At 38.8% G+C, this 21,268-nt stretch overlaps 1 protein-coding gene across 3 annotated transcripts in view; it reads right to left on the bottom strand.

Moving 5' to 3' along the window:
- Positions 1 to 21,268, bottom strand: part of LOC119720227 (DENN domain-containing protein 1B-like) — a 63,368-nt gene that overhangs the window by 39,013 nt on the left and 3,087 nt on the right. For all 3 annotated transcript variants that reach the window (XM_038189842.1, XM_038189843.1, XM_038189841.1), the window contains exons 2-8: positions 15,813 to 15,877; positions 8,063 to 8,156; positions 5,888 to 6,001; positions 4,787 to 4,856; positions 3,827 to 3,931; positions 2,994 to 3,047; positions 1,912 to 1,973 (exon numbers count right to left, since the gene is read on the bottom strand). In XM_038189842.1, the coding sequence (XP_038045770.1) occupies positions 1,912 to 1,973; positions 2,994 to 3,047; positions 3,827 to 3,931; positions 4,787 to 4,856; positions 5,888 to 6,001; positions 8,063 to 8,156; positions 15,813 to 15,877 (564 nt within the window). The remainder of the gene's footprint in view (positions 1 to 1,911; positions 1,974 to 2,993; positions 3,048 to 3,826; positions 3,932 to 4,786; positions 4,857 to 5,887; positions 6,002 to 8,062; positions 8,157 to 15,812; positions 15,878 to 21,268) is intronic.

Genomic DNA, 21,268 nt, shown 5'->3' on the forward strand with positions numbered 1-21,268 from the left:
TGGACGTTTTCTTCTCATTTTTCCAATAAAAATAATTAGGGTAGGGGCTGTCAGAATAGGGTAGTTAGGGAAACCGGAAGCAGAACTATTAATTTTTTGGCCTTGTTCTTCCATGTTTAGAACGCGGAGAATTGCACGTTCAAACCACCAGGTGAGAGCGTCCCCAGATCGAATATGAGACGCTGCTCTCATTCTTTGCGTTATGCGTCAGTTTGTTGTCGTAGTTACGACACACACTTGCATGTGGTCACAAGTATGGGGATGTGCGTTGAAGTGTTGCGCTACGGAGAGTGGCTGCCGAATTGTCGCGCTACGCAGATGTTCGGTAAATCTGTCGTAGTGCAGGTGTATTTGCCAAGGATGTATTGCCAGCCACGAAAGGCAGATACGTTATGACATGTTGAGTGTTAAGACATATTCATAAATACCTAAGACAGTTCACGCATTCCTATTGGTCGAGAGCCCGTCACGTGGCCGGTCTTAAACGGATGATAAAGACATGGCTAGCTGGTCTTAAACACTTTTCCAGTGTCACAATAAAATGTGGACTCCTAAAAATCCAGTGCCTCTTATCGTTTCATTGGTTGAACGTTCACAATCCTCACGTAGGCATGCGCAACACTACCAGGGAGTCAGAATTTTATAGTTCTAAATTCAAAACGCAACGAGCCAGGTGCGTTCTGCGCGACATCGCGCAGAACATGATACGCGCACGTCAATCTCCATAAAAGGGTTGTTTACATCTTACTCGCCAGCTGAACACTCCATTATTTTGCAAGAGGGATGTTTCAAAAAGCATAAAGTGAATTTGTTGAACAAAATCGGGATGTTTTGAACGAATAATATGATTTTTTTTACCGAAAAGGTATTTATGAATGGGAATAAATATGTGCTCCGTCGGTATTTATCACTCTGTTTAAGACCACTTAGAGTCTGGGTGCTGATAATTACCCGAGCCGGAGGCGAGGGTAATTATCAGCACCCAGACTCTAAGTGGTCTTAAACAGAGTGATAAAAACCTCTGGAGCACACATTTATTCCCTTATTTAGATACCTTTATGGTATCTTGATTTCCGATGTCATCGCGACATCTTCATTCAGCGTAGTGAATTAACCCACTCCGGTCATGTGACCATTTTTGGGCGATCACCAACCAACAGCTCATCGTAGATTGTGGTTTTTGATCGTCCACAAGGTGGTCACATGACCGGAGTGGTTTAATTCACTACGCTGAATAAAGATGTCGCGATGACATCGAAAGCTACGCCGCTGGAATATTTCTGATTCCAAAAAGGTATCTAAATATTTCTAAAAAATCCAACATCAGTATGCATGCTGTTATGTTGAGTGTTATTGGCATACTGCCGAGATGTCAAACCAGTTTCAAAGATTATGTCATTATCTTAAGAAACAAATCAGCAAGAGCCCTTTTTGACTAGAGATGTAAATCCTGGAACAAAAATAATTCAATTCCAAAAAGAATCGGCGTCACCTTAAGGCCAAAAAAAAAGTCTCCGGTTTCTGGTATGCGCGTGCGTCACCGTAGCCATGCGCGTCGGCAAAATGAAAAAGTTTTTTTTTAATGAAAGATGATGTCTCAAAACCGCCAAACTCACTGGTTTGACTGGAATTCTGCTGCTGCACAATTTTAACGTGTTTTTAGATGGGGTTATGATCGAGAATAAGCTTTATGTGGCCTCTCTGGACTCCCATATATTTGCACTAAGTTTAGTCGGACACCATTTGCAGTCATCAGCCGACATTTGAAGCAAAAAAGTCAGGTAAAAAAAAAAAAAAAGCCGCGTCGCCGCACCACTTTTTTTGCAAGCTCCATACCAGAAACCGGAGACTTTTTTTGTGTGGCCTAACCTGAAACAAAATAACTTTATGCTCACATTTTGTTTATCTTACCTGACAAATAATATCATCATATTGGTAGGATTGATCGCGTTGAAGTATTCCATGATGTTCCTCTGTAGGAAAAGATGCCACAACTTCAGAAGTTATACAATGGGTTCTATTCTAAAGGGGGTACTGCTTCCTGAAATCCCCAACATTTTCTTGTTTTGGATTGTTTACTTATCTTTCCCAGTATTTCAAACATCTGGTTGAAAGGAAATCAACCTAATTTCTTACCGTTCCCAAAAAAAGATTAAAAAAAAAACTGGTTGTTTACATCGGACACGACGGAGTACGCATACGTTTTGCCTGTCGTTTTCAGTCAATGTATGATACATGTTATGTATGTCACATAAATTACACACAGCACCAATGCACAAATGTGGTTTCTTACACGTCCGCAAAAGGCGAACACTTAACGGCTGGAATCACAACTAGCAAGAACAGCCCGACTTTTTGGGGGTCGCAAAAGTGGACCCCGCAAGTCGTTCTCGCACGCATAACACAAGAATAACACAAAAACGCCCAGTTTTGACAGGATAGTTGTGTGGATGTTTATATCCTACTTTTAAATGTTCTTTCTGATTAACAATATTTCGTTCAAAGCGCATTTTGTAGCCCAATTGGGCGCATTCCAAGATGCAGTGTCCCTTTGAGAGAGGGCGCTTTTTGACCACTGTTGACAGCCCCTTGTACGGGGCACATTGCGTGTGCGTACTGGTTCGCACACGTATAACGCAAAGCACGCGCAACTAATTACATTGTGAATGCGCACAAGCCATAGCGTCTTCGTGTGAGCGTCACGCGTCGTCGGCAATGCGTTCCAATGTCTCTCCCAGTGGTCTTTCCCAACTCTCCCTTTCTTACTCTTGGGGGGGGGGGGGGGGGGAGCGGGCACTTGTGCACAGAACCCAAACAATCCAGAGGTCAAGCAGGTGTGGCTATTGGCTCAGTGCATGAGCCACAGAGGGCGCTATTTAAGCTACTCACAAGAGCAATGTGATGGGCACTTCAGTTCGTAAACAAACCTTAGAATCAAAAACTTTCTTCGTTTCAATAGCTGGTCAGTGTTGCTTTTGTTATTTTTTACTTACGTTGGTTGGTATCCTTGGCAGGGACTTGCTGTCGGGACCAGTGAATTTAATCTCCTGAAACGAGAATCAAGCATGTCGTTGAGAAAAACCCCATCGAAACAAAATTTATGATTATTTGTATACAGACTGCAATTTAGGTAACTCTGCAGGTTGTGGGTTCGAGTCCAGCCAATGAGGTTGCAGTGTGTGTGCGTTTCCTTGGCAAGACGCTTTACTCTGATCTTCTGTTCAGATATATGTCTTTCTGCCACCCAGTTACTAGATTTTTGTACATATGGCCACAGCACCCCTTTTAACCCAAGCATTAAATTGCATGATCAAAATATCTACATTTAAGGCCAACTTGTGATTAGTCTCTGCTTTTATGCCTTACTGCTGACCCAGTAAACAAGATTTTCTGAAAGTGTGGCCACAGCACCCCTTCTCTGTTCAGCACCCCTCTTCTGTTCAGATATATCTCTTTATGCCACCAAGTAACTAGATTTTTTTGTACACATGGCCACAGCACCCCTTTTAACCCAAGCATTAAATTGGGTTTAACCCAAGCATTAAATTGCATGATCAAAATATCTCAATTTAAAGCCAAATTGTGATTAGTCACTGCTTTTATGCTCTACTGCTGACCCAGTAAACACGATTTTCTGCATGTGTGGCCACAGCACCCCTTTTAACCTAATCATGCTATCTATATTTAAATTTACATTACAAAAATATTATAAGTTGGTCAAAACTAACTTGTGTTCAGTCAATGCTCTAATGCAGAAACCCCGTAAACAAGACTTTCTGCATGTGTGGCCACTACACCCCTTATAACCCAATTAGGTTGGACCTACCACAGGCGTGTCCCCCTCCACCGGTATGGATATGCTGAACTGTTTGTAGGCATCGGGCACTTCCGATTCGTACAAATTGACTATCAACTGCTGGCATATATCCTTCTGCAAACATCGAAAGAAAACATCAAATTCTTATAGTCAATTATCAACAACTCTTTCTTTTTTTCAAGGCAAGGCCAGCCTGGTTTAGCTGTGTCAGGGCTTTGTCTTATACAGTGTGAGTAAAAAAAAAACGAAACCCAAATGTCGGGACTATTGTTTTAGTGAAGTTCTGCATGTAGCACTTTCAAAATCTAGGATATGAAAGCCCAATTCATAAGCTTTCTTTTAGTACAAGAATCATTCAAATCACTCATGTAATTTTCAGGTTACGGAATTTCAAACACAACCACCGTTTTAAAGTTCTGTCCAAGGATCACAAAGAGGTTAGTATTCTGTCAGCAAAACAACAACAAATCACATAGGGATGTGTACAAACTGTTTTCGTTTTGCTGAACGAACGCTGAGAAGCTGAATTGCGAAGGACGCGGCTACAACGTGGTCGAGCTGCTGGCAAGTAAAGGCGCCTACGGCTGCCGACCACATCGACCAATATATGACCACGAAGCACAGCCTGAGATCGAAAGTGTTTGATTTTTTTCAGAGGGAGGAAAACCGGAGGGCCCTGAGAAAAACCCTCATGGCACAGGAGAGAAGGAGGTCCTAGCTGGGAATCGAACCCGGGCCACAGTGGTGAGAGGCGAGCATTTTTACAAACTAGCCACCCCTAAATTCAGCCCATTGCGTGGACCAGATGCATGAAAAGACTTTCAGTGAATAGTCATTGTGAATCAATTGAATAGAATTTTGAGCTCTCTGCGATCCGTTTTACTAGGCAAGCCTTGGCTTGTTTTCCGACTGAGTTGACCTCTCTTTGACATCATTTGGACCAAATTTTGAAAAGGTCGGGCCAGTTACCTGTTTGTGCAGTTTCAGTTCAGCTAACTGGTTGAGTATCTTGTAGAATATATCAAACCATGGCAAGTAACTGGCGAGAGAAAAAAGTGAAAATTACAAAAATTGTCATTGTGAGAAAATATTACCCACACAATTAAAGGCATTTACCAGTACCATTTGCTTTTCATGCATTTTGTTCGTTTCCAATATCACTCTAAATTCAAAGAAGAATGTTCAAAACTTAACCTGTTGCAGTTTCAGCTCAGTGGAAATTACACTTTTCAAGAAAACAGTGAAAAACCGTGCACAGCCTTGTGATCACGGAACAAGATTTTGTCAACAGCACTCTTTATTTCCAAAAATCTGTCAAGTGACTGATTGTTAGTAATCACCTACATTTCTTGATTTCTTCTATAAAAATATGAGCAGCAAGCCAGACGGATTAATTTGACAAGTTGTTTAGTACCAGTACGATCTTTAATCCAAGTAAGCTTTTTGATAAAAATTTGGTAGGTTACTTTTGGGATAAATGTAAACAATCTTGCATATATATATGTGTTTATTAAAGATATAGTCCATCATTTGTAATTTGTGCATTTTGTTCGTTTGAAGCAACAAAAGTGTTCAAAATCTAATGAAGGATACTGAACAACTAACCTGATGAAGTTTCAGCTCAGCTTCAGCTGTATATTCCGAGAAAAACAGCATTCTAGGATCTCAATTTCCAATCAAAAGTTGCTGAATCATGTTTTGAATTGTTTGAATTGCTGCTATACGCGATGTCGCGCACTGATCCGACGAATTATAGCAACCGTGCGCGCCTGTGCGACGTGCCAATGCTTGCGCGCGCTGCGCCGAATAACAAAACGAACTACTAATTTAAATTTTCCTACGGTGCGTCTTAAGACGCACCGTTGGAAAGGGCTTCTTTCGTTGATTACTTCAAAATGTTGGCTTGCCATAAAGATTAATTTCACTGTTCACAGGGAGTCCACTTACTATCTTTCAACCAAGTATGTTTTCAACAATAATATGCCAGTAACTTTTTCGGATGGCTGCAAATGATGGACTATAGCTTTAAAGTGACTGTTATTTGTCAGGAAGTTCTTGCTTTCAACCTACCTTAGTATGCAGAGGCATTTTGCGGCCCCCGGAGGGTGCCGACAAAAGCCGAACCTCTGTTTGTTGTCTAAGCCCGTCAGGACAAACGTGAAGAACTGGCCCGCTATGTTATAACTGCAAGAGAAAAATATCAAAAGTTGACGAAAACACATTGCGTAATTTCACTTGTAGGGTTGTTTTGTAAACGTTCCCCCTACACGAACGTGAGAGGTACATGTACTTTCTAGCAAGAAGAAGAAGTTTGCAGGTACAGACTCCCAGAGTTGTAATGACTTGAGTCAATGACTCGACTTGAGTCTGACTCGAGTCACAATTTTTGGTGACCCTAAGGGTAAATGACTCGACTCGACTCGAGTCACTGCGAGCAAATGACTCGACTCGACTCAAGGCCATCATCAGACGACTCGACTCGACTCGAGTGAAGGCTAATAAGACTTTGCGAAAAGTATTTGCAGTGACTTACGGTGCAAAATTATGCTCACTTCGCTTTGGGAACAGCAGTCATGTATAAATATACAACGTGTCACAGACGCCCACCTCATGGTTCTAGAATGCACAAAATACTATCCAGGAACCAGATTGTTAAACACATTTTCTAATTCGCTGTTTCATCATTGGCCTTGGGCGATTTCTTATAAAGCTCTTGGATTCGAACGCTGGCTAAACTTATGGCCTCCTTTTATCAATTTTGGTATTTATAGTGTTCAAATATTCGTGACTCGAATTGACTCGAGCTAAATATTTGACTCGACTCGACCTTTTGACCTCATGACTCGACTCGACTTGAGTCACTTCTCGAAAATGACTGGACTCGACTCAAGTCACTTCTTTAAAATGACTCGACTCGACTCGAGTCACAAAAATCAGTGACTCGTTACAACTCTGCAGACTCCTTGCACAAACAGTTGATGGCATTCTTTATATCACCGACATACAGATCTTTGACATTTGATTGGTGGAACTCACATCACGTGACATTTGTTATTGCTCCCATTCACGCCGGGGCTCAAAAAGTCCCATTCGCCCATGGTGAATGGGATATTTACTATTCAACAGTTAGGATCATCCTAGTTTCATGGTGCAGTATTTGTGTGCAAATGCATGCTGGTGTGTGTGTTGAGCGTTGCGCGTATTGTTCCCAAGAGCCAGTAGCTACAGAGTTGGGTTCAAACATTTTGTGAAGGGGTGGTTTGGAAGAGAGAAATACATTTCCCACCAATTTCGTTTTGAAATAGAAGTTCATTTTAACTGTAAATCAAATAACAAGGATCTATATGTCAGTTATAAAAAAGAAATATTGAGTGGCTTTAAATTGTGAAATGGGAGGAATGTTATTGCTCGGTAAAATCTGGACTTATCCATTTCACTCGATTTACCTTGCGATAATATTCCTCCCATTCCACTCTGAGCCACTCAATATTTGTATCAAGACAACTTTTGAGAGCCCCATTGGAAGGGACACACCATGTCATTCCGTGTCAAATAATCACACCTTCTTGTTTTTCAGAAAACATGAAAATATGAATCTTTCAGGCTTACAGTTTCTGAATTACCTGAAGGATTTTCAGTATAACTTGTGTTTCTGGTGAGGAGTGTCAGACAACAATGATTATTTTTATCTACCAGTATATTAACTAGTGCTCATAACATAAGAAATTTTATAACACCTCACCCACAGATTCTGTATCTTGATCGGCTGACGGCGAGTCACATGGCATTCGCTATTTCGATTATCTCGCTGTGCACGGCCCAAAAGACTAAACAACGGCTGAAAACATACTATTTGCATAGCAACCAACATGAGCAATTTCATGAAGCAGTAGTTTGGAAGAGTGCGAGTAAATTTCAACTACTTTCATATTGAAATAGAATTCATTGGATTTGGGTTCAATTAATCTGTTATCTAATCAAGCAGAATCTATGGATGAGGTGTAATAAAACAAATATTGACTGCTGTGAAAGCAGCCGTGGTGTAGTAAAACTATAGCCTCCCTCGGTGATCCATGGAGCGTTCTATTAGTAGCACTCCATGGATCACCTCGGGGGGCTATAGTTTTACCACACCACTCGAAGCAGTCAATATTTGCATAAAAGTCTGCAAATGAAAAAAGTTCAAATTTCAACAAGAGGTCAAGCAAATAAACCGTTGACCTTTGACACAATCAGTTAACCTACGTGCTCAGGTCACACGGGAAGCAGAACTTGGGCAACTCTTTGGTGACAGCGACATCGTTAAAATCGGCCGGGAACTGGGACACGATCTGTGGCGCTGAAATGTCACAAGAACAAATTGTTTTTTATGATTGAACCATAAAATAATTATAATGCAACTGCTGTTCAGGTAGTCCCACAAAACACCTAACAGTTGAAAAGTTATTAATATTTGTATTGCAAGGGTTTTGCAATATTTCAAATTACCTCTTAAAGTCAGATAACCAATCTACCATACAAATGTTATTTCATTCAAATCGATGCATTGGAACAAGCGCTATGCTTCATCGAACTCAAGGGTTGAAAATCGTCTTGGGCCGCTTTTCTTGAAAGTGAGAAAGTGTAGTTAGAGAAACACGCCAAGGATTTATTTCCTTTGTTCAAGAGTAACGTGTGACTCATTCTACCGGCTTCGCTCTGTAAGCTTGATAAATAAAAAAAGTAGCCAAGTCGTTTTTCAAGTCCCGTATTGTGATTGCTGTATCTTTTTGAACAAAACATCCTAATGAAACTATCTAAAAAGGATTTTGAAGACCAATTATTCTACTCAGCAATACATTAGACATGATTTTGAATACTACCCCCACTTTTCTGAAAATGTGCCCGAAACGACTGTTAGGTTTTTTGTGGGACAACCAGTTGTTTCCCTATGTGGTTTCTTTGAAGGAAAAACAAAATGATTGACAAATTTCAGTGAGTTCACAATGGCAAAAATTCAGCAAGCTTTTCTGAGACTTCAAACAAGAAAACGTAAATGTTGGTGTTACTATAAATTTGTCCACAAGAAACAAATATATTTAACAAAGTTGAGCGAGTTAGTCATGGGAAACGCAAGCTAACTGACTTCACATGAGATAACAGTAATATTGGTTTTATGTAAAAAATAACCTGGATGTCCATAAGAAAATACATTTAAATCTGAGCGACTTGAATTTGTAGAAAAAAAAAGTGGTTTTTTTTATACAGTACATACAGAGTGGTTTGTAAAGAAAACTGTCATTACAATGCATGTATGCTCCTGAAATATTTGCTGTCAAAACTTGTTGAGGAATTTGCAAATAATACCCAGAGGCAGAAGCTGACAAAGGATCACAAGTCGAACATTTTCTGTGAAAACAGAAAACAGGGGACTCACTAGGCATACATGCACCTAAGGTTGTCTCCCCCCCCCCCCCTCCAAGCCAATGCTGTGTATTAGGTGTGGGAGAAATCGGAGATTTCAAAATCCGGTTATCCTAATTTCTTTCAAACTGAGTAACGGTTATCTGATTTCACTGGAAGTTCCCATCCAGCTCACAGTCATGCCAACAAAAAGTGACGAGTGAGGTGCCGCATGAAATGCCCTCCCAATGACTGGGTATACATGTAGTTTGCAGGATTCAATGACCACTGGACCTTTACAAAAACACTCCAGAGCTGTAATGTTGAAACAAAAGTTGCTTGGAACTCTCTGATCAGTTGAATGGGCAGGCAAAACATATCCCAAGAAGACTACTAGCAAAATAATGCAGTTACAATCAGAGACCATGGAGCAAATTGGGGGATGTTCCAGTTGTTTATTAACCCTAACTCCTGGGGCTCTTTTACTAGAAAGTATCCTGAATCCGCCAAAATCCATCAATTGTGCCATGGCTGCAAACAAATGTTGGTGGCCAGTGAGTCCATCAGAATCCACCAGTTAGGCGGGAGTAAATCTGTTGAGATCCTGAATCCGCCAAAGTCCCCCAACAGCTCAATATAAAGGTATCCTGAATCCATCAAAATCCTGCAGTTCCGCTAGGCTTACAATTCTGAATCTATCAAAATCCCCCAGTGTGTGCAACATGGAGGTATCCTGAATCCATCAAAATCCTGCAGTACCGCTAGGCTTACAATACTGAATCTATCAAAATTCCCCAGTGTGTGCAATATGGAGGCATCCCGAATCCATCAAAATCCTGCAGTACCGCTAGGCTTACAATCCTGAATCTATCAAAATCCCCCAGTGTGTGCAATATGGAGGTATCCTGAATCCATCAAAATTCTGCAGTTCCGTTAGGCTTACAATATTGAATCTATCAAAATCCCCCAGTGTGTGAAATATGGAGGTATCCTGAATCCATCAAAATCCTGCAGTACCGCTAGGCTTACAATACTGAATCTATCAAAATTCCCCAGTGTGTGCAATATGGAGGCATCCCGAATCCATCAAAATCCTGCAGTACCGCTAGGCTAACAATCCTGAATCCATCAAAATCCCCCAGTGTGTGCAATATGGAGGTATCCTGAATCCATCAAAATCCTGCAGTTCCGCTAGGCTTACAATCCCGAATCTATCAAAATCCCCCAGTGTGTGCAATATGGAGGTATCCTGAATCCCCCAAATCCCCCGAAACAGGGGTGTGGATTTTGATGGATTCAGGTACGTTAGGGTTAATAGCCTGTGTCACAAAAAAATGGAAGGCTTCATTTTTTTAAGGTTGGTTTTGAATATCTGGTTTCCAAAATACAAACCGAATAGTGGAATCCAAACGAATAGTGGAATTCGAACCGGATTAGGGGTGTTCATTTACGGGTAGAACAGGAACCGGGTATCCGATTGAAAAAAACATGGGTACCCGGTTACCCGTTAAAGAAACCCAACGCCAAACGTGCCAAAATTCAAATCTCGGAAGTTGCTTATGAGATTGTTTACAAAGGTCCACACCATAATACTAACACATTGGCGCATCACAGCAAGATACAAGTGTGTACAGTGAGCTTTATACATGTAGCTTTACGGTGTAAACTGCAGCTTTCGCGAGCATCATAAAATGTGAAATATGTTTTGTTTTCCCATGTGGCCTGGTTTTCATGTTGAAAATTCACCACAAATGACATTCAAAAACCTTTCTTTTTCATTGTCTGAGAAGCTATTAAGTAATTTGTGGAGTTGGTTACGGATACGTGATCCCAATAATCGAGAACCGGTTAACGGTCGGGTACTCGGGTACCCGGTTCCGATACACAGCCCTAAGGCCAAAAAAAAATAGTTCTGCTTCCGATTACATGGCATTTGAAAATACCGGTAGGGTAAGTAGGTAGGGATTTTTGTTTATTGCCAATTTTTTTTTGTGCACGACCATATGCAGGCATCTGCGTGTTGTCAAGGGTAAAAGGTAGAAATGAATGGTTTTCGTTTTTTTCCCCTCATTTTTTTCCATAAAAAAATTAGAGTAGGGGCTGTTAAAATAGGGTAGGTAGGGTTACCGGAAGCAGAACTATTTTTTTTTTTTGCCTAAACCAAAATCCGGATTTAAATCCAACCACTTCTGGTACAATGTGCCACAAGAGAAACACTAATAGTCTTATCCCCCCCCCCCCCCCCACTTTCAGAAAACACCCTTCGCCCGTTATTTTATGTTAACAAAGCCAACATTTTTAAATCCTGCCCCCTCAGTGCTGAACAAAAGTCTGTTGAAGTCAAATTTATATGTACATATGTACCAGTAAGTAATGTGAGTGCGTTTTCACAATAGTGAAAGAATTTGAAACTCTGCATGTGATGAATTGAAATTGATTTTTCCCCTTAGTTCATTTTGTCGCAGTTGTTAAATTTGTACCTTTACGTGCCGGTACGTGTCGATTTCAGCATCCACACAATACCCACAGGTTGCGAAATGAACAGTAATTGGCAGTGAGTCATATTTTGGTGTCTGTTCCACGCAACCATATGGTGGATGTATATCCTGCGACAGTCACTAAAATGCACAAAACCACACTCTGTGAGACTTCCTCAAAGGTTTTATGTGTACATGTACACACACAATTTCTACATGTATATTTAATTGAAACTAAACAAAGTAGTGTTCCACAAAAGTACATGTACATGTACAAGCCAATGTGGTTTCACTACATGTACATGTACACCTTTGTGAATGCACTATGATTGACCTTTCACCTCTGTCACAGTAACAAAATGGTTGAAATGTGTGCAAGAATGCCAGTGACTTTCTGCTGAAAACAGGAAACATGACGGAATTCACCAAATTGCCAGGATTGAAAAGAAATTTCTGATTTGGAAGCAAACTGAACAGTGTGTATATACATTTATTACCCCCAAAAAGTTTGTCAATTCGTAAGACGTTTTTTTTTTTAAATGGTTCTATATCTGGTTTGTTTAGCGTCATACACGCGCAGAAAGTGCTGAAGTGATGTCACACTAACGATATGGATACATTAGATTTATGTAAATTATGAAGCAAATTTTATAAATACTTTGTGCAACTTTCACAGTGCTGCTTAAACCTCTTATGCAAACATACATTCTGTGCCAAGTTGTCCTTTCATTCAAAATCAATCAAGTAACTGTTTCCAACAGTAACTTGAACAGCCAAAGTAAAGCAGGATTGACTGGCTGTGACTGTTTACATGTATGAGACTTGATACAGCTATGCTTTGACTGTAGGTGATTGATGAGACAGCTGTGCCTACCAGTTGCCTGCTAGTTTGTCTGTTGACTGAATTTAACTAGTCAGGGTGCTTGCTTGTAATATGATCCGACTGTTAGTGCCTAGCCTGTGTCAGGCATGGCAGGGGGAGTGGATGGACTTTTTGACTGTCCGTGACTGTTCAAACACTAGGAGGATTAAAGGCCAATTTACATTATGTACACTGTACGCAACTTTAATAATAATAATGATAATAATGGAGTCTTATATAGCGCACGTATCTACCAACTATTAGGTACTCAAGGCGCTGGAGATATGTCTATTATTAATTAAAGAAAGGTAAATCAAGTTTATGAGAGATATCAGACCCATTATGTTGCACCTTATAAGGGTGTACAAGGTGCTGCGGCGCATATTGCAGCCACTGCCAGAAACACCGGGGCAAACCCCTTCTCTTAGCGATAAGTGTGACTGGGTTCTTTAACGTGCATATTACACAACACACGGGACCTAGGGCTTTACGTCCCATCCAAAGGACGAAGCAATAATGGTAAAGTGCCTTGCTCAAGAGCACAAGCACACATGTTCCCACGGTATCAATGTAGCGCGTCTTTCAAAGTATGTACAATTCAATAAGCACGTTCAGCTAGTGTTCATATTTACGAGACTATAAATCGGACATCTTTAATATCACCCTCATTCATTTGTGCATATGGGCAATTCTCCATGGGAGAGCAAAAAATGTCAAAAATAAATATTTACATATTAAACCTTTTTTGTACTTTTTCCAGACCTCAATTAAATGGGGAATTCAGTTCAAAAAACGAAATTGAAAAAAAATACATATTTCTGGTAAAAACAGTGATTTTTGCAATTTATGATTAAAAACGTTCAGATTTGGTAAAAAAATAAAATTTTGTGTATGTATTACTTTCTTAATTGTAGGGAAAAGATTTGATTTATTTTATGATGTTACAAGTTACTAACATTACTCAGGGTCATTAAAAAAATTAAAATATAAATATATATATATATATATAGTGTAGGCCTTCATTTAAAAATGTCAAAATTAGCACGTAATTCCGTTACCGAAAAAATGGCAAAAGTTACTTATTTCACAAAGTTTCTTGTTTTTTTTCTTCAAATCATGTATGCTGAGAAAAGACCCTACTACAAACATAAATGAAAAATAAAAACTTTAAAATAGTAATTTCTTGGCATTTTTCCAAGTGGTAACGGAATTACGAAACGGTAACGGAATTACGGTAACGGAATTACGCATGCACAAAGTATGCACATTTCCTCCAGACTATGTACATGACATATTAAATAGGAGATTTGCATGTAACCTTGGACAATAACTTTAAATACTAAATTACTTGTTAAATCATTTCCCTCTTTAATTTGCTATTATACAATTAAAAATAATCAGGTGTTCCATTGATATTTTTTACATTTACTTTTTCTTTTTTACTACTTAAAAAATGCTAATAGTTGTTTGGATGCTTAAAGGGAATATACAACATTTGCAAACATCAGAAAATAAAACTACCAAGTTTTTACGAAATACCTTACTAGGATGTTGGTAAATGACAGTCTTAAGCATCCTGTAAAATTATGGCACCTGGTATGAAGTAATTTTCAAGAAAATGATATTTTTGTATACATTTCCAACGGTGGTCGGCCGCGTTGGAAAAACCTAACTATTTTTCAACTACTGCTCCAACTTTACACTCTTTCCAGTCCAAATTTTGTTTGCTACCAGGTATTTGTTACATGTTCATGAACGGGTGCAGACCAGCTAGTCTGGTTCCCTTACCCTCCAATTTTCAGGCATTTATAAATTGACCAATTTTACCTTTAGTGGAGTCAAGGAACCAGACTACTTGAACAGTTTTGTTTTTCTTGATTTTTCCAGCATTTTCGAACACAAAACTTCAAACATGTCAGTGTAACAATATTTGATCTATTATACTAACCCCTCAAATAGTTCACTTCTGAAAATTACAGCAAAGGCCAATGATGTACATTCCCTTTAAATATGTGTTGCCAAAGCCATTGTCTGGTACCCGCAGAAAATATATTCGACAACAAGTATATGAAAGTTGAGTACCAGACTGTACTTGTACTTTTACATGTTCTACTTGGCATAACTTAACATCTTTCCTTGCTCAGAGATGCCAACCAGTGCAGTTTTATTGTATTTTCCACGATAAACTAGTGAAATACGATAATACAAATGTTCATAGTAAAATTCGATTTTCGGTAAAAAAAAATATACATTGCTAACAGTTAATGCAGCCATCACCAGACTGCTTTCATTTGACCTTGACCTTTGACCTAAAAAATGAAGTCCAGACATGTTTAGGCCTACATTAACATTTTGATCTGCTAATTTTCACTTAGCTTTCCCCTTGTGGCATTTTATAAACTTCTAAAATTTGTATTGTGATGAGTTTATGTTGAATTCAATGTTAATGTATTGCATTTACCTATTACATGTAAACCTATGGCGTAATTCTGTTACCGCCCAGGCGTAATTCCGTTACCGTGATTAAAATGCAAATTATGAAAAGAGTGATTATTTTTTCAACTTTGTTCTGCATTGTAGTTAACAACACCCCTGAACTCTACAAATAACAGGTAGTGTCCAATTTTAAAATTTCCAAACTTCAGAGAGTTTTATTAATTTATGCGAGAACTCAAATATGCTTGTCCTCTGTCCGTAATTCCGTTACCGATATTAAGCTCCGCCCCTTAAAGGGAAATCTTGTGGGAATTTTTTTTTTTTAGCGGTCAATCAATTCTATTGGGTCTTGGCTCCCTTTCCATGTTTAGATTAGGTGCCTAGCATAGAACATATTTTCTTGGGAAAGAATAATCCTTGACAAAGTGACAAAATTCCGTAATTCCGTTACCAAAGAATTGCCCATATTTAGAAAAACGCACGACATTATCGCATGACAATGTCGTGTTCGCATGTGTATGTGTATTAAAATTGGCCTTAATAATTTTCATTTTAAAATTTTTGTTTGCTTATGCAGCAGAAAAGCTGTGTTAACGGTACTGTAATTTAAGAATTTTATGCTCGACGCTTTGCATGGAGATTTGTGTTGTTCGGTCATTGACTTTATAATTATGTTCTTCTTTAGAAGTTTGTGTGCTCTTTGCGACGCTCACTGCTTTACGTGACTGTGAAACGGAACTTGTGGTTCAGTGGTAAGCAGGATGTTGTGTGCTCAGCAATACCGTGAAATGTGCTTAGCAACCATGGCGACGCCGTAAAATTCGTCATAATTTCTCACCTGATCCTTTATCTGCTGGAGCGGCTACTTCAAAGAACGCCACAAAAATGGTCTCCGGATTTTCCCTGCAAAATTGAAAAAAAAAAAAAAAATAGAAACATAAAAAACATTACAAATCCGTAACTGTGACACCTTGGCAACTCCTGGACAAAACATTTAACAAACCCCCTTGGCAAGAATGGTGCGGCCTTAATATGTGGTGACCTTTTGACCTCGAGGAATTTTGTTTAAACCTGATGACAGACTTTCAAAATATATTACTTCGAAGGACTTCCTATGAAGAGTGACCTTGAACTTTCTACAGCTAGTGTTAGCTAAAAAATCTTTATGTAGCAAATATGAGTAAAACTAAAGGGAATATACAACATTTGCAAACATCGAAAAATAAAACTACCAAGTTTTTATGAAATACCTTACTAGGATGTTGGTAAATGACAGTCTAAAGCATCCTGTAAAATTATGGCACCTGGTGTGAAGTCATTTTCAAGAAAATTGTATTTTTGTATAAATTTCCAACAGTGGTCGGCCGACCACCGTTGGAAAACCTAACTATTTTTCAACTACTGCTCTAACTTCACCATTTTTTTTAGACCAAATTTTGTTTGATATTGGTTACATGTTCATGAGCGGGTGCAGGCCAGCTAGACTGGTACCCTTACCTTACAATTTTCCGGCATCTATAAATTGATCCATTTTATCTTTAGTGGAGTCAGGGAACCAGACTACTCCACCATTTGTGTTTTTCTTGGTTTTCCATCATTTTCGAACACAAAACTTTAAACATGTCAGTGTAACAATATTTGATCTATCATAGTAACCCCTCAAATAGTTCATTTCTGAGAATTACAGCAAAAACCAACGATGTACATGTACACGTATTCCCTTTAAAAGGACCCATGCAATGTATTTTTTTAAATGCAATCCTTGAAAATGCACTGATCACGAAACATGATTTAATTTGCCTGACGTACTCTTTATTCCCAAAAATCTGTCAACTGACTGATCGCTGGAAATTACTTACATTTCTTTATTTCTTTTAAAAAGCCAGACGGAATAATTTCACGGGCTGTTTAGTACCAGTACGATCTTTAACACTTGCTTTTTGATAATAATTTGGTAGGTTGCTTTTGGGACAAATGCCAACGATCATGCCCTCTAAGGAATCTCTAAATTCCATCAACCAATGAAAAAAATACCATTAGAGAGTAAAATCTTTGTGTTTTCCATATTTGATACACTGACTATGAGATTACTACACACACACATATACATTGTATATGTGAACATATGTTTTGAGCTATTAATCAAACACTCTCGTTGTTTTGATTTAATTTGAAACTTATATACAAACAACCTGTGCGTTTTTAACTCAGAATATGGCCTGTGCAAGTCAACATGTCAAATCGTGTGTTTTCAACAAGCCAGCAGTTTGTCGAAACCAGAAAGACAATCACATTGTAAACAATCAGAAACAGAAACAGAAACATATGGGGGCACGTGTAATACAGCGTGGTAAAAAGTGTTTTTCCTTTTATATAAAAGGCATACACACCAACATGTACAGGTAGCATTGTACAAGTTATATGTACACATGATTAGTAAACACCTAGAAACAAGCCTACTGATTTAAAGGGAATGTACAACATTTTGTTTTTACTGCAGTTTTCAGAAATAAATGGATTTGGAGGATTAGTATGTTATAGAAAATACTATTGCACTGACTCGTTTCACGTTTTGGGTTTGTAAATGCTGGAAAAACCAAGAAAATCAATCTTGTTCTTGTAGTCGGGTTCCCTGACCCCACTTAAGATGAAACGGAGCAATTTATAGACTTTGGGGAATTGTAAGATCAGGGAATCAGTCTAGCTGGCTTGTACCCCTTCACAGGTGTGTAATCAATTGCAAAGAAAATGCGGAATAGCTACGGTAATATGAACAACTAGTAGCAGTTTTTGAAAAAAGCCAGTTTTTTTCCAACGCTGGTCGGCCGACAAGCGTTGGAAAAATACAGTTTTTCTTGATAATTAATGTCAGCACATTAGGAGCCACAATTTTACGGGATGCTTTAGACTGTAATTCCCTAACAATTCAGTAAGGTATTTCGTGATAATTTGATAATTTCGTTATTTGATGTTTGCAAATGTTGTATCTTCCCTTTAAGATGAAACGGAGCAATTTATAGACTTTGGGGAATTGTAAGATCAGAGAATCAGTCTAGCTGGCTTGTACCCCTTCACAGGTGTGTAATCAATTGCAAAGAAAATGCGGAATAACTCATTTGAAAAAATAGCCGTTTTTGACAAAAAAAGCCAGTTTTCTCCAACGCTGGTTGGCCGACCAGCGTTGGAAAATACAGTTTTTCTTGAAAATGTCAGCACACCAGGAGCCACGATTTTACAGGATGCTTTAGACTGTCAATCCCTAACAATTCCGTAAGGTACATGTATTTCTTGATAAGTTGATCATTTCGATTTTTGATGTTTGCAAATGTTTGCAAATCTTCCCTTTAACGAGAAAAAGTGCACTAAAAAAATTTGCTAGGATGCAACCTTAATCCTGCAAAATCCTCCAACTGCCTCCATGTAAAAATTGCACACAGCCTTAATCCAGCAAAATCATCCGTTATTTCTTGAATGTGGTCCTTGGAGGGGTGACCACTGCCTCAATCTTGCAAAATCCTCCAGCAATCACTGTCAATATGTTGAGGCAGAGCCAGTGACATCCTGGAGCATTGTGGAGGATTTCAAGTATTTGTCTATATGCCTAAATTTATGCACGGCTGGGCATAAACAAATTCACTTGTCGGGCCCAAGAGCTTGACACAGTGCATCCTCCAAAATCAGCCACACATATTGCCATATATATACCAGTAGCCTCAATCCAGCAAAATCATCCGTTTTGCAAAGAGAATTTCAGAGGATTTGGAAAGGTTAGGGTTAAATGGCACCTAGTGTACGTCATTTAAAAAAGTGGAATTTTTGTTTCAATTTCCAATGATGGTCAGCCAACAATCATAGGAAAAAAATACTGTTTTTCAAATACCGCCCCCAATCTAACAAATTTAGTTAGTCTGTGTTTGAAATCGGTTACACCGCGACCGTGCACACGTACAAGCCAGCTAGTCTGGTTCCCTGACCTGACAATTCCTCGATGTCTATAAATTGCTGCGCTTTGTCTGAAGTAGGGTCAGGAGACAAGACTACAAGAACAGCAATTGTTTTTCTCTCGGTTTTTCCAGCATCTATGAACACAAAACTTTTAAAAGGTCAGTGTAACAATATTTGCTTTAATATACTAACCCCCAAATCCATACATTTCTGAAAATTACAGCAAAAGCAAATGTTGTATATTAAGCCTCCCTCTCTGGCTGGCAATTTCAACAAGGCCAGCCCAGCCATGCCAGCAGTCAAAATAAATCAAGTGACTGTTTGTAACAGTTGAGTACCCCCTGCCTTCATAAAGCAGGATTGACTGGCTGTGATTGTTATGAAACCTGATATGGCTACGCTTTGACTGTAGGCGATTGATAAGCCAGCTGTGCTTACCAGTCACCTGCTTTTGTCTGTTGATGGAATTTGACTGTCACAGTGCCTATTAAGGATGTGACTTTGCCTAATGTTAAGCAAATATTTTAAGAACCATTTAAATGTTTAGCAATTCACAAAGGATGACGCCTGCTCATTGTGTCTGCTGACTGTTGTGATTGACATGATCAATCAACAATGGCAGTCAGTGAAAACGTAAAAACTTAACTACATGTGCCCTAATGTAATTAAATGGAAAATACAACATTTGCAAACATCGAAAAATAAAACTACCAAGTTTTTACGAAATAACTTACTAGGATGTTGGTAAATGACATTTTAAAGCATCCTGTAAAATTATGGCACCAGGTGTGAAGTCATTTTCAAGAAAATGGTATTTTTGTATACATTTCCAACGGTGGTCGGCCGACCACTGTTGGAAAAACCTACCTATTTTTCAACTACTGCTTCAAATTTACCATTTTTTTTAGTCCAAATTTTATTTGCTATTGGTTACATGTTCATGAACAGGTGCAGGCCAGCTAGACTGGTTTCCTTACTTTTCAATTTTCCGGCATCTATAAATTGATCCATTTCATCTTTGGTGGAGTCAGGGAACCAGACTACTTAAACATTTTTGTTTTTTTTGGTTTTTCCAGCATTTTCGAACACAAAATTTCAAACATGTCAGTGTAACAATATTTGATCTATTATGCTAACCCCTCAAATATTTCATTTCTGAAAATTACAGCAAACGCCAATGATGTACATTCCCTTTAAGTATTGAAGTATTGACATGTGTTTGAAACATTGTTTAGAACTGATTTCGTTTAAACGTTTAAATGAGTAAATGTCACATCCTTAGCCTACATGAAATATGATCGACTGTTGGTGACTAGCCTGTGTAAAAGGCATGGCAGGGGAACAAGATTGAATTTTGGGGAAGAATTCCATACATCGGCATCACTTATTTTTTCCAGCAGTGATCTATCAGCCATCAGAAAGCAATAACATGTCCTAAAAAGTTGAATTTAGCAGGGAAAATATTAAAGCATTTACTGAGAAAAACACTTGGAATTTTTCAGACCAGTCTCATAGGGTTTGTGCACAGGGTGTCAAGTGATGTCCAGGCATGGATCTCTTTCTAATTTCTGACTGTCTGTACTCTGCGAATGATCAAACAAAAGGAGGGTTTATACCAGATGTACACGTGTACCGGCACGTACATACAGTCCTGTTTTACTTTACTCTCGAGGACAATGCTTTGTGTTTCCCTTTGTTCCTGTAATATAACACTCTCCCATAGAATAAGCACATAACCGTATGATAGAGGACCGTCTCCTACAAAAGACCCAACACCAACTTGCAAGGACTGAAAGGATCTGTTGTTCTCCCTTTGTGTATCCGTCCTCGGGGGTTACAAATGCATACACACATACTGAAATTTGTATTCTTGTGGAGACATTTCTTTGTTCTCGTGTAGTAAAGTTTTCGAGTTTGAAAGTGAAGTTTCAAAAAGCTCTTATTTCAACCAGAATTAATTTCCTTGGCTGAAATTTGGACTTACATGTAATATCCCTTTTCTAAAACTCTTCCATTTGGGACAAATCAACCCACCTTGGAGTTTTTTGAGTTAAATCCATTTATCTATTTGGTGAAAACCTTGTGGAGACGAATTCATCTATAGAAATTGCCCTGTGGAGATGTATACAATCTTTTGCTCCCTATTGTGTGCACGTCTCCAGAGGGCACGGTTTATCAGATCACAAGTGTACATGTAGGCCTATACATTTGTACATAGTACGTACATGTACATACATGTACAGTATGTATAAATAAGGAAATATGAAAATCTTATTATTATAGTTCTATATAGTCCTTCTCAAATATTGATGGCAACAAGCCAACATGACTTGCATTTCTGTCACGACG

The sequence above is a fragment of the Patiria miniata genome, unplaced genomic scaffold, assembly GCF_015706575.1.
Source record: "Patiria miniata isolate m_02_andy unplaced genomic scaffold, ASM1570657v1 HiC_scaffold_9, whole genome shotgun sequence".
NCBI classification, from domain to species: Eukaryota; Metazoa; Echinodermata; class Asteroidea; order Valvatida; family Asterinidae; genus Patiria; species Patiria miniata.